The following is a 16,711-nucleotide window of genomic DNA, read 5'->3' on the forward strand; positions in this document are numbered from 1 at the left end:
TACAACATCCTTTTTTTATTAAAACTCTTCAAAGCTCTTCAAAGTGTAAGGATAGAGTGAACATACCTTAATATCATAAAAGCCATCTATGAAAAGCCCAAGCAATTATCATTATCAAACTGAAGTCTTCCCCTCCAAGGTCAGGAATAGGCAGGGATGTCCACTATCACCACTGCTGTTCCACAGAGTACTAGAAGCCCTACCCTCAGCAATCAGACAACAAAAAGAAATAAAAGGCATCCAAATCAGCAAAGAAGAAGTCAACCTCTCACTCTTTGCAGATGGCATAATACTTTATATGAAAAAAACTAAAATTGCTAGAACTCATGCAGGAGTTCAGCAAAGTGCAGGATATAAAATCAATGCACAGAAATCAGTTGCATTTCTATACACTAATAATGAGACAAAAGAAAGAGAAATTGGGGATCCCTGGGTGGCTCATCAGTTTAGGGCCTGCCTTCGGCCCGGGGTGCGATCCTAGAGTCCCAGGATCACATCCCAATTAGGCTCCCTGCATGGAGCCTGCTTCTCCCTCTGCCTATGTCTCTGCCTCTCTCTTTTTCTGTGTCTCTCATGAATGAATAAATAAAATCTTTAAAAAAAAGAAAGAAAGAGAAATTAAGGAGTCAATCCCATTTATAATTGCACACAAAACCATAAGATACCTAGGAATGAACCTAACCAAGGAGGCAAAAGATCTGTACTCAGAAAACTATAGAATACTCATGAAAAAAGTTGAGGAAAACACAATGAAATGGAAAACCACATAGATATATTCCACAATGGAACAAAATAGAGAACTCAGAAATGGACCCTCAACTCCATGGTCAACTAATCTTCAACAAAGCAGGAAAGAGTATCCAATGGAAAAAAAAAGTCTCTTTAACAAATGGTGCTGGGAAAATTGGACAACCAAAGCAAAGAATTAAAATGGACCATTTCCTCACACCATATACAAAAATAGACTCAAAATGGATGAAAGACCTAAATATGAGACAGGAATCCAAAATCCTAGAGGAGAGCACAGGTAGCAACCACTTTGACCTCAGCCACAGCAACTTCTCGCTAGACATGTTTCCAAAGGCAAGAGAAACAAAAGCAAAAATGAACAATTGGAACTTCATCAAGATAAAAAGCCTTTGCACACCAAAGGAAACAGTCAACAGAACCAAAAGACAACTAAAAGACAGAACAGGAGAAGATAGTTGCAAATGACATAGCAGATAAAGGGCTAGTATCCAAAATCTATAAAGAACTTATCAAACTCAACATCCAAAGAACAAATAATCCAATCAAGAAATGGGCAGAAAACATGAACAGATATTTCTCTAAAGAAGACATGCAAATGGCCAACAGACACATGAAAAAATGTTCAACATCACTTGGCTTCAGGGAAATACAAATCAAAAGCACAATGAGATAATACTTCACACCACTCAGAATGGCTAAAGTTATCAAGTCAGGAAACAACAGATGTTGTCAAGGATGCAGAGAAAGGGGACCCTCTTACACTGTTGGTGGGAATTCAAGCTGGTGCAGCCACTCTGGAAAACAATATGGAGGCTCCTCAAAAAGTTGAAAATAGAACTACTCTATGACCCAGCAATTGCACTACTGAGTATTTACCCCAAAGGTACAAATGTAGTCATCCTAAGGGGCACCTGCATCCCAGTGTTTATAGCAGCAGTCCCCATAGCTGAACTATGGAAAGAGCCCAGATGCCCATCAACAGATGGATAAAGAATATGCGGCCTATATAGTATAATGGAATATTACTCAGCCATCAAAAAAGGACGTTTGCAATGATGTGGATGGAACTAGAGGATATTATGCTAAGCAAAACAAGTCAATCAGAGAAAGACAATTATCATATGATTTCACCCATAAATGGAATTTAAGAAACAAAACAGAGGATCATAGGGGAAGAGAGGAAAAAATAAAACAAGACAAAATTAGAGAGGCCAACAAACCATAAGAGACTCTTAATCATAGGAAACAAACTGAGGGTTGCTGGTGGAGGGAGGGGTAACTGGGTGACCGGGCATTAAGGAAGACATGTGATGTAATGAGCACTGGGTGTTATATGCAACTGATGAATCACTGACCTCTAGCTCTGAAACCAATAATACATTATATGTTAATTGAATTTAAATAAAATTTTAAAAAATAAAAATATATAACTATAAAAAGGAGAAAAAGACAAATACCATATGACTTCATTTACAGTGCATCTAAAAAAAAAACAAAATAAATAAACATAAAACAGAAACAGACTCAGAAATACAGAAAACAAACTAATGGTTGCCAGAGGGAAAAGAAATGGAGGATGGACAAAATAATAAAAGTGGCCTAAGAGGTACAAACTTTCAGGTATAAGGTAAATAAGCCACAAGAATAAAAGTACAGCATAGGGAATATGGTCATTAATATTGTAATAAGTTTTTATGATGACAGATGGTGACTACATTCATGATGGTGGGCATTTCATATGTATATAATTGTAATCACTAGGATATACACCTGAAATTAATATAATATTGTGTGTCAACTATATTCCAATAATAAATAAATAAATAAAACAAATAAAATTCTTCCACACATGGGGAAAAAATAATGGGTCAAAGAAAAAAGTATAGTAAAAATTTTAGGTAGGTTCGGGATGATAATGAAAACACTAAAAATCATGGGAGGCCTAGATGGCTCAGTTGGTTAAGTGTCTGACTCTTGATTTAGGCTCAGGTCATGATCTCAGGGTTGGGAGATTGAGCCCCTTGTGACTCTGTGCTGGGCATAGGAGCCTGCTTAAGATTCTTTCTCTGGCCCTCCCCTGCACCCTCTCTCTAAGAAAAAAACAAAAACAAAAAGTACTAAAATCAAAACATGGGTGAAGCTAAAAGAGTACTTACAAAAAAAATTTTAAACCTTAAATGTACAAAATACAAAAAAATAAAGCTAAAAATCAATCAACTAATACCTAACTCAAGATGTAAGGAAAAAGCACAGAATAAAACTAAAGAAAATAAAATGTTTTCTGAAAGAAAAAAAAAATCATCTGGCAAACATGATTAAGAAAAAAAGAGAGAAGCCACAAATAAAACAACCTTAGCAGTGACAATGGGCAAATCTAGATATAGTTGAGATGAAGTCAGATGTGGGGTTAGAATCCAGTTTCTCCCATTTATCAGCCTTGTTTGTGACCTCTGAACTGCAATTTGTTTGTATATAAAATGGAGATATTTACACAGCGCCTAATCACAGTGGTCACTCAGCAAATATTTATTCCTTCTCTCTCCCCATCAATTCCCTTTTAATTAATGGTTCCACAGAACCATTTGTGAATTATCAATCTTCTTTATAGACAAACATTTTCTGCTAACATAAATAATCAAGATTGACCATAATTTTCTTAAATGTGTTCTTACCTGCCAAAACACATTCTTGAGTATACAAAAGTCCACATCCAAAGCAGCCATAAATATAATCATAGGTGAAAAATAACAATAAAGTGAATAACTTGGTGTTTTCAGAAGAGGGTAGACAATTTTGTGCACCTAAACTAACAAAGACAAATAATAAATTAGTTCACTGCCATTCTAAGGTATCAGAAATTAGAATTAGGTAACTCTCAAGGTATCAGAAATTGATGTTATATCAATCAATACATTTTAGTATATTCCAATCTGCAACTAATGAGAGATTATCTACAAGGCCAGTCCTGAGGGTATTGATTTCTTGACTCAACTGTCCAGATGAGTTATATGTACAATCCTGTATTCACCAAAGGATTGTGTGAGTTTGAGCTACACATTGTTTGTGGTAAGTATTGTAATCAGTGTTTTCAAAAGTGATACCCCTGCCACTGGTGAACCCTGACAGGACTTAAAAGTGTGTTCACGGATAAGTATTTTTTGTTTGACTGTTAGATATTTATTCTAATTTGCATTAAAACAGAAAAGAGAAACTTGCACAGGTACTTGTGATTTCAGAAACATTTGCCTAGGATTTTGAAGTCCTTCAGTGAGTTGGGGTACCCCAGGTGGCTCAGTCAGTTGAGCATCTGACTCTTGGTTTTGGCTGCAGTTGGGATCTCACCAGGTAGTGGGATTAAGCCCTGGATTGGGCTCCCTGCTCAGTGGGGAGTCTGCTTGAAGAATGTCTCCCCCTCCCACCTTCTGCACTCTCTCTTTCTCTCAAATAAATAAATAAATAAATCTTTAAATAAATAAATAAATCTTTAGAAAAAATAATAAAGGCCTCCAGTGAGTCAAGAAGAGAAAAATAACACACAGATAATAGCACATGTTGTATATATAAGACATAAATCATGAAGGTTGTACACTAAAATGTGTACACTCAACTAATAGTTTAATCTTCATTATATAACCCCCCTGTGCCTCAGTGTCCTCATCCATAAAATAGGATAGAATACCTACCTCTGCTGGGTTCCTGTGAAGGTGAATGAATTAACTCAAGAATTAATACTAAGTTGAGCACAGCATAACATATAGAGAAGTTGAATCACTATGTTGTACACCTGAAACTAATGTAACATGGTGTGTCAACTCTACTCAAATAAAACGCATTTTTAAAACTAAAAAGCTCCATATTTCACAGGAAAAAATAATTAAGAAGTTAATAAACTAATAAATACAAAACACTTTAAAGAAGGCCTGGTGCATAGTAAACACTCAAAAGATGTTGGTAGTAATGCAGGTGTTTTCAGAAGAGTAGCAAGAGGCTTTTAAAATCATAGACAGATACAAGCATAATCTGCATTTTTTAAAAAAATAAAAGAATGAGTGGAGACAAATTGTTATTGATCACACTGTTGTGCATTTGAAATCGAGTAATAAAAATTTTTCTTGTATCTATATTATGTATTTTATGATGCGTTTTGCATTGAATCTGGCAGTTAGGAAAGAACAATTGAGCTTCCTTATGACAATTATAGCGCCTTTGATAATGAGAGTGAGAGTCTCCACAGGTGTTGCAGACAGTAGCACAGATGAAGCCTATATATGGACAGGGGAAGGAAATAAGAACAAGGCTCCCAAGGCAGAGGATGAAGAACCCAAGAATGCAATCAAATTTCCCTTACTTCCAAATATTTAAAAAATATATTTTTTCATTTTCAAAATGTATAATACCAGATGAATTTTTTCAGTAGCTGTTCACATTTTACTAATTTACTAATTTATTGTACATACATTACCTCAATAGAATTGTGAGCCAGTTGTCCTATCACAAATCCTAACAGAGAAAGAATCATCAAAACAGTGACTTCAGAATTCTTTAAAAGGGTCTTCAAAAATCCTGAGGGAACACATGTATGTATTATTTAGACAGGATGTATAGTTTCAAAACAATTTAACAACCTTTCTCAATTTGAACTTTCTGAGTGTCATATCAGTATGAATAATTAGCAGCTATTAGAAATACTGTCTCTTAAGACACACATCATGAAGTATCTCTTACAGGTGAACTTGAAAACTGCTGAAGTTCCAACAATCTCCCATTTGCCCAATGACTGGCACATTATGATCACTGTACAAGTGTCTTACCTGTGGGTCTGATGAGAAATTAAAAAGCCAAACTTCATACCTACATAGTACACTTTTTATTAGTAACCACTTATCCTAAACTACAGCAACATATATTCTATAGTTTTCCTAAAAGCCAGAAATATTTTTAACTGAGTTCTAACTATAGGGAAAACTGCCTTCACCAGACAAGTTAACAGCAGACGTGTTATTTTCTGCCTACGTGCATTGTCTTTCCTTGCCACTCTCCCCTCTGTCCAACATTATTCAGTTCATTCCCTCCTGAAGCAATATATGGACATAATCCAATTAAGGTAATGTATGCCTAGGGCAAGATTCATTGGCATCTCAGATTCTGCATTTCCTGTCTTCCAGCTAAATCAGCAGATATATATTGAATACTTCTTTTGTGTAAGGCTAAAGAAATATTTCTTGAACTATTTCTGCAATGCCCTTTCCTGCTGGAGCACTTATCTCTATGTAATCATCAAGGATCTAGAGCTGATGAAATTCATGGTCACCAGCACCTCCTGCTACCACAAGGGACCAGTGTCATTAGTGTGTGTTTTAAAGATCAGCCGATAGAAGGTGATTTTGCTCCCTTTAGTAAGTACAATTGAAGACGTTTTTTAAGAGTGTTTGCTTCATTGTTTCATTATAGTCTTCCCAATTCCAGGAAGGATTTTAAAGCAGCTGACCATTTTTTCTCAAATAAAAATTTCTTAAAGAGGACTAGAAACCTTTCCCTAATCTCAAGCATTGAATTGTGATATAAAGTACCTGTGTTTTTTAATCTGGTGTCTCATGTACATGAATATCATTCACCATACCTATTGAATTCTTAATTATCATTTACAAGGCCCTTACTTGTGAAGTCTCTATTTCTCCACTAGGGGGTGGAGTGGGTAGCACTTTCCCTGAAGTAAAATCACATCTAAAGCCATAATAAAATGGACACAACTAATGACACCAACTACACAAATGTTTGGGCCCCATTTGCCCCAGTTGCCCTCTCCTCATCCCAGATATACGTTGGTTAGGTTAAGCCCGGCAAGCGGGCAGCATGAGGCTTGCCTCCCCATTACCAGAGACTCTGGACCACAACCTTACAGTTAAACTAACCACATTGCATTGTAATTATTATTTGCCTGTCTCCCCAGTGAGAGCCCTCCTTGAGGTTGGGGACTGTCTGATTCTCCTTCTGCCTACCACTCTGCCGTGCTCAGCAAATGACACCAAAGGAAAGCATGTAGTAGAGATGCTACTGATCATTAAATGAAGCTACACCGCCAGCATTCGCTCACATCTTAGTTACATGGGACTTCTTATGGTGAAGTTGTGATCACTTTCTGCACCGAGAAAGGTTCAGAGGACAGAGAAAAGATGAAATTTAGAAACAACCACTTACCTCCCAAAATAATAGTGGAACACACAAGCATTATGAAATGCCCATTTACAACTGTGTAGCTAGCTGAACTTCCACAGAGTAATTCAGGTTTGTGACCTTCTTTGTGTACCCAGAAGGAAGAGTTTGTATTCGACATTGCTTCATCAGTCCTAATGTGATGAGTTCGTGAGTTACTCCACCACCACCACAGACTTACCTGTTATAATGCGCAAAAAGAAGAAAATGAGATTTGCCGGGTCCCAGTGCATCCACTTTCTTTCTACCTAAGGTTGTACCACACTCAGGTCTGAGCACGCCTCTTCTTGCCACAGGCACACATTGATACCTTCTGTTCTACCTCTTCTCCAAGAGCATTTTATAGGAACACCAACAGCAGTGTTAGTGTTTCCTCCTATTTCTACGTATACACGAGGGAGCGACTGCATTGATTTCTGCACATAATCATTGTATGATCTAGTGATGTATGTGCATTCCTCATCAGACAGTGAGTTTCTCAAGGGCCAGGGCTGAATATTATTTTTCCTTAAGGCTGTGCACACAGTATGTGGCCCAGAGACCCTCCATAACATTTGATCAACTGAACTTTTTGAGGGGGACCTCTTCCTCCATGGGTACAAATCATTCTGGAATTCCCCTTTACTACTTCAATCCCATGTCCTCTTTTCCCTCTCTTGGGCCCCTCCAAATCCAAAATGGGAAAGGGAAATGAGGTCAAAGTGGAGTCACACCAGATAAGGTCAGGTTGGGGAAAGAGGATCAATAACCTAAAAGCAAAGGAAAAGACTAAAGTTGAGGTTTTATCATACTTTCAAGTGAATTAGAAAAAGTCCCCCTTCCTGATGACAGGGCACATGGCTTGGCCCATGAGTAATAGGTTGGATTTCAGTCCCAGTACCTACCCACAGCTGGTGCCCTTATGCAGAACACAGCATGCACAAATCTATGTAGTGGTCCTGACGACTCATTCTGTTTTATTTTTCCTTGCAGTTAACCTTAATCTAAAAATCCCTATTAGTTCCTGAGGTATCCCCAATAATATTTAAAATTAATCTTTAGGTCTTCATTTTGCACTTGTTTGGTCTACAAGCCATAATGATTTGGGAGTAAAGCAGAAATGGGCCAGAAATGAGATTCAATTGCTACATCTTCAAGCCACTTCACCTGTCCCTCAAGTAGCCCTTCAGGTCTTTGGCATCCTTACATCTTGCTATCCCCACCTGCCATTACAGCATCACTCTCAAATCCAATTTTTCTCTAAATTACCAAGACCAGAGATACCGTCTTCCAAGGCTAAGCCGGTTCAGAGTTGAAATCAAGATGAAGGCCCTTGAAAATCACAAAGAGCAATGCTCAGCTCTGTGCCTGTTTGCCAGAGACAGTACTGCCAACTGATATCTCACCCAAAGCTATTTCCATTCCTAATTCCCATTGGTTGCTTGCCAACTTACTTTCATTCTGATTGGCTACATTCATCTCCCCCTCCAATCCAGAAGCAGCTAAGTGATCCAGTTCAGGGAAGTTTGCAGTTCTGAATGCTCAACCCACAACTGTTTTAACTGATTTTCTCTCCCTGACATAATAGCTGAAATGGTCACTCACCATGTAGACAGACGTTCCTCCTATTTTTTTCTTTTTTAAATATATACTCTTTCATTCTCCAACCCTAAGCCTCTTCAACACTGCCTGGTCTCCCATCTGACTTTTTCATTTCTCCTCATTTTCTCTTTTTCTACCTATCTGTCCTTTTTTTTTTTTTTTTTTTTAATATTTTTTTTTTCAATTTTTATTTATTTATGATAGTCACAGAGAGAGAGAGAGAGAGAGAGGCAGAGACACAGGCAGAGGGAGAAGCAGGCTCCATGCACCGGGAGCCCGACGTGGGATTCGATCCCGGGTCTCCAGGATCGCGCCCTGGGCCAAAGGCAGGCGCCAAACCGCTGCGCCACCCAGGGATCCCCTATCTGTCCTTTTTGATGGGAATTTCTCACTTTGGGCCCTTACTTTGAAGAAACAACATTACTCATTCTTCTTTGGAGTACAAGTGTATCCCAAATTCTGTGATCCCAAACTTAATATATTTTTGCCTCACATCTAATCACTAAAAACATACAGTACAAATTTAAACAAATGAACATTGTTAAGAAGTTTATAGTTTATTTTCAAGGAAGTTATTTTGTGACAATGAAGTTCTACTCTCTCGTTCTTATGTCATACTAGTCTAATCCTCTTCCCCAGAGCACCAAGGATAGCACCACAGCAGTGAGATTACTAAATCTATCATCAATCTTCTACATCACTAGATATCAAAGAATCTTTGACAAATCAAAGTCTCAATTCCTACTTGAAACTAGAGTTTTAGTCAATAGCTCTATGTCTGGCCCTGATTGCAGCAACCACCATTGGTACCCATACCCCATTCTTCAAAATATTTGCTTTCAACACTTTGTTGTTGTCTGGTATCATGTTTTTAAAAAATAAAATAAAGCTGTCTTATTCACAGGCTCTTTTTTTTAAAGATTTTATTTATTTGACAGAGCACAAGCAGGTGAAGCAGCAGGCAGAGGGAGGAGAAGCAGGCTCCCCACTGAGCAGACAGCCAACATGGGGCTCAATCCCAGGACCCTGGGATCATGACCTGAGTTGAAGGCAGATGCTTAACCAACTGAGCCACCCAGGCACCCTGCACAAGCTATCTCTTGAGAGACTAATTCCTTACTCTTTCCCATGCCCTTACTTAACTCTCCTAGTTACCAAGTTCACTATCCTTTCTCCCATTTTCATCTTTGTTATCTATACCTCTGGTCACCTTGAATTCTCTCAACTGCTTCATATCATTTTGAGTAACATCCTTCCGCCTTCTACCTAGTTCCTATCCTGCTATCCCCTCAGGCTCACTTAAGTCACCTAGATCCTATCGGTAAGTCTCATGAAGCTTTATATTTCAAAATTCGGGTTCTCCATGGCTTTTAGAAAAATCCTTGTTACCTTGAGAAACCTTGGACAAAATTCACAGTTGGCTCTAGATTACACATAGTTCTGCTAGAGATGGAACATAACTAAAATACAGAGATGATTGAACATCTTTACATTATAATCTTTCCCATAGAACTCTAAAGAAAAGCATTAATCTGTATTTCATCATTTTTAGTAGAGCCAGCTGAGTAAACTATGACATCTTTAGGAGCTGAGGGCTGAGAGGCTGCCCAGGGCATTTCCCCCAACCCCATATTCTAATAGATTATATTAACTGACTGAGACAAGGCTGGTTAGTCATAGTTTCTCTTCCCCCTATACGATTGGTTCAGGGATGGGCATGGGACTCGGATAGGGCTAATTAGATGGTTCCTAAGCTTGATATATATTTTTACTGACAGAGATTTGCTCTCTTTGCATTTTGGTTTAGCTAGGACAATGACTGCCTAGAGCAACTAGAGGTCATCTTCCTAGATGCACTGAGAAAACCTATCTCAAGTCTGAGCAGTTCCCGGAGCCACTGCCTTAGATACTTCTAAGGTCTTACAACCTCACAATCCCAGCTGAGATTTTATCATTTCTCAGAATTCATTTCTTAGTTTGAGATTTTTTTGCCATCTAGAAAGGCTAGGCATGAGAAACAATTTTATTTTCAAATCCAGTTGAGTACTGGATATACTATATTTCTTTAAAATTTCATTTGAAAACTGAACTGTTCCTTTTCATCCTTAGCATGATGATTGAGTTCATTACTTAGACAACAGTGTGGTGGAACTTACCACCATCACATAACAAAGGCCCCTTTTTTCCAGCTTCTAATATTTTCCTCTTTTTCCTATCAAACTCCCACTAATAACTTCCTAGGGTTTTTTTTTAAGATTCTGCATCTTTCACTAACACTATTATCTGGGCCCTTTGGGCTTCTGCCTATCACCCAGTCCCAAAAAGGCAACACCACATATTTTAGGGTTTTTTATGTCAATTTCTCACTACTGGAGTCTAAAATTTGTATGATATAATGCTGCATAAAGACACAAAGCTTAGGAGGTTAAAACAACAATTATTTATTTAGCTGAAATCTACAATTTTGACAGGACTCAACACAGAAGGCTTGTCTTTGCTCCATAGAGCACTGGCTGCAGTGGCTTGATTGGAGGATCCACTTCCAAGATGGTTCACTCATATGGCTGGCAGGTCGGTGGTGACTGCTAGCTGGAGCTAGCTGGAGCTGGAGCTCAAACAGGGCTTCAGGTTGGGGGCCTGTTTCTGTCCATATGGGACTCTCCACACAAACTGGTTTCCAAGACTGAGCATCTCAAAAGAACTAACTGGAGACTGCATCACTTTTTATGATCTATGGAAATCACATAGTATTACTTCAACTATAATCACAGGGCTGCCTAGATTCAAGAGAGAACAGAGATGCACCTTTCTCTATGAGGAAGGTCATTATCACATTGTAAGAGCAGTAGGACAGGAAATGTGGCCAACTTGGAGAATACAATGTATCACATATTAGATCAAATATCAGAGTGTATTGTTAGCACTTTACAACTTAGGGCATCATGTTAACCTAAATAGCATTCTGCTGCCTCATCTCAGTCTAGATAGTTGTTCTCAAAGGCTAGACCATAAACCAGTGGTGATTCATGACAAAAGTTCCATCATACATGGAAAAATGAGAGAAATATAAAAGTCCATAATAAAGCTTAATTTAGTCAATTTATTTTTTTTTAATTTAGTCAATTTAAAGGGCAGAGCCTTACAATGAAATCATTCCTTTCTTTTCTGATATCAAAATGTCTTTTATTAAATAATAGTAAGAGCAGATAGCAGCTGTTTTCTTAATAATGTCATATCAATCTTCTCCATTTTTTCACATTCTTCCAATCAAAATACACAAGTCTCAGGAACCACTGTGTAGAGTTTACCACAGCACTGAATTTAGCCTTTGCTTGACCACTTCCCAAATAAAATGATTTAATTTACTAGTATGAAAACTGAAATAATAATTACTTTGTGGGTGTTCAGAACACACCCTACAGCTACCTATGTAATAGCTCAAACTCAAAGCATAAGGGCATTTTAATCCTCCTATGTATAGGAGCAACAGATCAATGCAACAACAGATTATAAGTACTATATCTCACATCAATGGAATCTTTGAAGTGAGACCCAGGAATCCCTTGGTAAGCACCAGGTTCACATGCCTAAAAAGTAGTGTGGCATTTAAGGTGAAGATCAGCAAACAGAAGGTTACAGGGGAAACTGGATATATAGTTGTGATGCTGCGTGTACATGCAGTTGGTCTACTGGAGGAGAGGGAGCTAAATGGAGCACTGGCATGAGCAAGATATGGAGAGAAGGGTTCAGGAGTTGTTTTTAGAAAGGTGAATAAGTTCTATAGATGAATGAAGACCAGTGAGCTCCATGAATAAAGTAGTGCCAAAAGAGAATTTATTCAACTGTTATTTACTAACTTACTATCATATAGGCTCTTGAGGTATGAAGAAAAACATTACAAATCCCTTACCCTCAAAAAGCTCACAATTCACATAGGGAGACAAACATGTGAACAATTAAATAGAATGTCTATGTGGCTATTAGCACTATGGTTGCCCTAAAAAGGGAGGGATCAGTGCTTCCTAACGCTGGGGATAGAAAAGACCATGGGATGGAGACTGCTTTGCCAAAGGTCAGAATTGGTGCTTTTCTTTCAGCTTTATTGAGGTATTACTGATATATAAAATTGTAAGATAGGACTGACTTTTGAGTAGTTTCCATTGCTGGAGGCAAGATGAAGAATAGGAGCTGGTGTCTTAGTTTGGGCTGCTATAACAAAAGACCATCAGCTGGGCACTTTATAAACAACATTTACTTCTTACAGTTCTGGAGGCTGGGAAGTCCAAGAACGTGGTGCCAGAAGATTCAGTGTCTGGTGAGAGCCCACCTCCTAGATGGCTGTCTTTTCTCTGTAACCTCACATGGTGCAAGGGGCAAGTAACTGTCTGGAGTTCTCTTTCATAAGGAGAGCCTAGTCCCATTCATGAGGGCCTTACCCTCATGAACATTTTTTAATCACCTCCCAAAGGCTCCACCTCCTAACATTATCACATTAGGTTTTAACATATGAATTTTTGGGGGATACTAGCACATTCAGACTGCAGAAGCTAGTGAAGGAGTTAGAAAAGGAGATTGTTAAGAAAGTAAAGTAACCATAATGACATAAAGGTGCCAATTAAGGAGTTTCCAGAGAACAATATTATAAACATCAAAAGTTTCAAGAAGTTTGAAGATAAGGACTGACAGATAAACAAAGGAGAGAGGGATTTATTTTGTACTAGGCATCTCCACAAGTGTCTAAGTCTTCTCTAGGAATCCTTTAAGTGAGATTCAGGAATCGTCTCCTAATTACCAGGACCACACACCTGGGACGTCATGTCATATTCAAGATCAAGGCTCAGAAAATGTAAAGTTAGAGCAGAAACAGTAAAAATGGCAACTAGCCTTGTCCCAAGTTACTACAGTGCTTAAAGGTAATGGACTTCTGGCAGCACGCAGCAGGAAAAAAACAGAGCAATCACGGACAGACCTTCTCTGTAGGGCTTCTCTGTAAATACCACTGGGTCTACCAGAGGGCAGTGACAACTACTCCCCTATTCTTTTGCTTAAGGCAACTGAAACTATTTGCTCATACATAAAAATGATCTCAAAACTTAAAAATTTGTGACACAAATTTAAAACAATGTAATCTCAAAACCATGACTGAGAAAGTGTCAACTGACAAGGAATTACTGAATTGTTTATTTCTTTTCCTTCTTCTCTATAGTGAAAAAAACTAGCTTTCAGGGTAGGACAAAAGAGAAAGTCATACGAACAACAAATAAATGTGGGGGTTTTTAAAAACATGTTCTTTCTATAAAAAAATTTTTTTTTACAAAATCAGAGTAATGGAAGGTTCAGTAATGGAAGGCTTAAAGGTAAACTAGGAAAAAAAAGACATTCCAAATCGCTAATAGGAAGTCAGCAATAATATTCAAAACCTAAGAAGTATAAAACAGAACAGACGGAAAGATAGCATGGAGCCCTATTAAGATATCTATATTACCAAACCTATAGAATAGGGGAAATCTAAGTGTTGGGGGGGAGCAGGGGAGGAGGGAGAGGGAGAGAGAGAGAGAGAGAGAGAGAAGAGGAGGCAGAGATTAAAGACAAATGAGAAATTTTTCACTAAAAGACTAAATCTCACCTCACAGGTACATTTTAATTTAGACATAAAAAGTAATTGTTACACAAGAAGAGGAGTGTGAATCTAAACCCCTCTTAACATTTCCTTGCTCCAGAATGGCATCCTATAGCTTTCCTTTGAAAGAGGGAGAACATAGTTTTCCTCTGGAAATAGCTAATATGTCTTTTTTTTTTTTAAACAGAATTCCTCCATTTAATAGAATGCCTCAGTGACACAGAAAAATGTTGGATTCCCTATACAGATGTTAGAGCTCCCAAAGAGCTGTGGTGAGGGATTGGTACCCCAGAGCTCTCTGGAAAGAGCATGTGGAACTCATACGGAACTTCACTTGGAGCAGAGGCATGGCCACAGTGCCTGGACTTAAGCCATGCTGAATCGGGTAAAACAAAAGCAAGGTGATTTAATTTCATATTTAAACCTTTTTATAAAATCCCACATCTATTTTCTTAACTTCAATTGGCATATTGAATAAGTTTGCTTTTATAAATACTAGATGGAAGTGTGGTCTTTTATAAAATATATGTTCAGTAGGAGGTATGATCTTGATTTCTTTTCGGACCATGGCTTAGGCTACAGATTTGGCACTTTTCACTTGACCTGAAAGGAAGCAGATTTTAAAATTACACTTAATTAGTTTATAATATAAAATAAAAGTGGAGCCAGTTTTTAAAATAATTGGCATGAAATAAATGAGTATGTCCCAGCTTGAACCGTCATTAATTAAGCCTTGGTGTTGGTATGTCAATTCAAGAATTCTTCCCTACCTTTTTTTTTTAATATTTAAAGGTATGAGGTCACATTTCCCATATAATTGATACTATTATTCCTAATTCTGCTATTGAATAGAATAACTTTGAATAAACTGCTTAACCTCTCTGGTCTTCACTTTTCTTCATTGTAAAATGAGGAGGTCAATTCAGAGGTTCAATCAAGATCTAACACTTCTATAATATGAAGGCATAAGATACTGAGGTGCTTAGGGGGGGATGTAGGAGACCTGAAGAGAGAGGTGATTCTTCTTCAGAAATGAGAAGGGAAGCTGGGAGGGGTGATGGGCCAGGCTAACAGTAGTAGTAGAACAGGGGAAGATGGTGGGAACCAAACTGAACCATCAATAATTCAAGTCTTAGGCATCTCACTCTTGGACTACACTAGTCTCACTCCCTCTAGGCTCTTCTTCATCCATTTTATAAGGAAAGCCATATTATTCACCCCTACTTAATCTTTCTTCTCTGCTACCTCAAAGCCTTTAATGGCAACCTTCTGCCCTGGAAATAAAGATCAAACTCAATATCCACATTCAAAAGAATGAGTTCACATCATATATAAAACATAACTCAAAATGGACCATAGAGCTAAATGAAAAGAGCTAAAACTACAAAACTCTTACAAAGAAAACATAAGAGTAGGTCTTGGTAACCTTAGATTAGGCAATGTTTCTTAGATATGAGACTGAAAGCATAAGCAACAGCAACAAAAAAATAGATACAATGGACTTCAAACTTAAAGTCTTTTTTGTCTCAAAGAACACAATTGAAATGAAAAGATAATCCACAGAATGGGAGAAAATATTTGCAAATCATATATCTGATAAGGGAGTACACTCCAAAATATGTAAAGACAAATCAACAATAAAAAGACAACCCAGTTTAAAAATGGGCAAAGGATTCAAATAGATACCTCTCCAAAGAAAATACACAAATGCCCAACAAGCACATAAAAAGATGTTTAACATCATTAGTAATTAAGGAAATGAAAATAAGGACTACATTAAGATAACACTTCACATCCACTAGGATGGCTAAATTTTTTTTAAAAGATAATAACAAATATTAGTGATGATGTAGAGAAATTGGAATCTTCATATACATTGCTTACTGGAAATAGTTCAGCAGTTCCTCAAACGATAGCCTAGCAATTCTCCCAAGAGAAATGAAAATGAGCAGTCACACAAATTTGTACATGAAAGTTCACAGCATTGTTACTTATAATAGCCAAAAGTATTATGAATATTGATCAACTAATGAATGGATAATTTTGAATTGGTACAATTGGAATATTATTCAGAAAAAAAGGAATACTGAAACATGTTCCAACATGGATGAACCTTGAAAACAATATGCTAAATGAAAGACTGCAGATACAAAATGCCACAGATTGTATAATTCCATTTGTGAAATGTCCAGAATGGGCAAATCTATAGAAATAGAAAAGATTCGCTTATAGGAGGTGAGAGGTGATTGCCAATGTGGTTTCTTTTGGGAGTGGTAAAATGTTCTAAAATTAGATGGTGGTGTTGATTATATAACTCTGTAAAAATACTGAAAACCACGGAGTTGTGTATTTTTAAATAGTGAATTGTATAGCATAAGAATTATATCTCAATAAAGCTGACATTTCAAAAATTCTTAGGTATGCCTGCGACCAAGATTCTGATAGTGCACCTTCCCCATGGACAGGAAAGCATTTCCCCAACAGGCTTTTCAAAACACAGTTATGATATTGAAAGTGCTTTTTCAAATTTTGCCACTCCATCTCCTA

General features: G+C 37.5%; 2 protein-coding genes across 18 annotated transcripts in view; both read right to left on the bottom strand.

Annotated features, from left to right (window-relative positions):
- The window catches only part of SLC9C2 (solute carrier family 9 member C2 (putative)), a 107,341-nt gene extending 98,987 nt beyond the window's left edge, over positions 1–8,354 (bottom strand). For 9 of the 12 annotated variants that reach the window (XM_077901710.1, XM_077901709.1, XM_077901707.1 and 6 more), the window contains exons 1-4: positions 8,212–8,351; positions 6,949–7,144; positions 5,213–5,313; positions 3,423–3,551 (exon numbers count right to left, since the gene is read on the bottom strand). In XM_077901710.1, the coding sequence (XP_077757836.1) occupies positions 3,423–3,551; positions 5,213–5,313; positions 6,949–7,084 (366 nt within the window). In that variant the 5' untranslated portion in view covers positions 7,085–7,144; positions 8,212–8,351. Of the gene's footprint in view, positions 1–3,422; positions 3,557–5,212; positions 5,314–6,948; positions 7,145–8,109 lie in introns of those variants that run through there. The other 3 variants (XM_077901700.1, XM_077901701.1, XM_077901708.1) reach the window with 3 other exon arrangements.
- A 2,607-nt stretch (positions 8,355–10,961) lies between these two features.
- Positions 10,962–16,711, bottom strand: part of ANKRD45 (ankyrin repeat domain 45) — a 51,102-nt gene continuing 45,352 nt past the window's right edge. For 5 of the 6 annotated variants that reach the window (XM_077901712.1, XM_077901717.1, XM_077901711.1 and 2 more), the window contains one exon: positions 10,962–14,767. In XM_077901712.1, coding sequence (XP_077757838.1) covers positions 14,736–14,767 — 32 coding nt within the window. In that variant the 3' untranslated portion in view covers positions 10,962–14,735. The remainder of the gene's footprint in view (positions 14,768–16,711) is intronic. The other variant, XM_077901715.1, reaches the window with a different exon arrangement.

This window comes from Canis aureus, chromosome 6 (assembly GCF_053574225.1).
Source record: "Canis aureus isolate CA01 chromosome 6, VMU_Caureus_v.1.0, whole genome shotgun sequence".
Taxonomy (NCBI): Eukaryota; Metazoa; Chordata; class Mammalia; order Carnivora; family Canidae; genus Canis; species Canis aureus.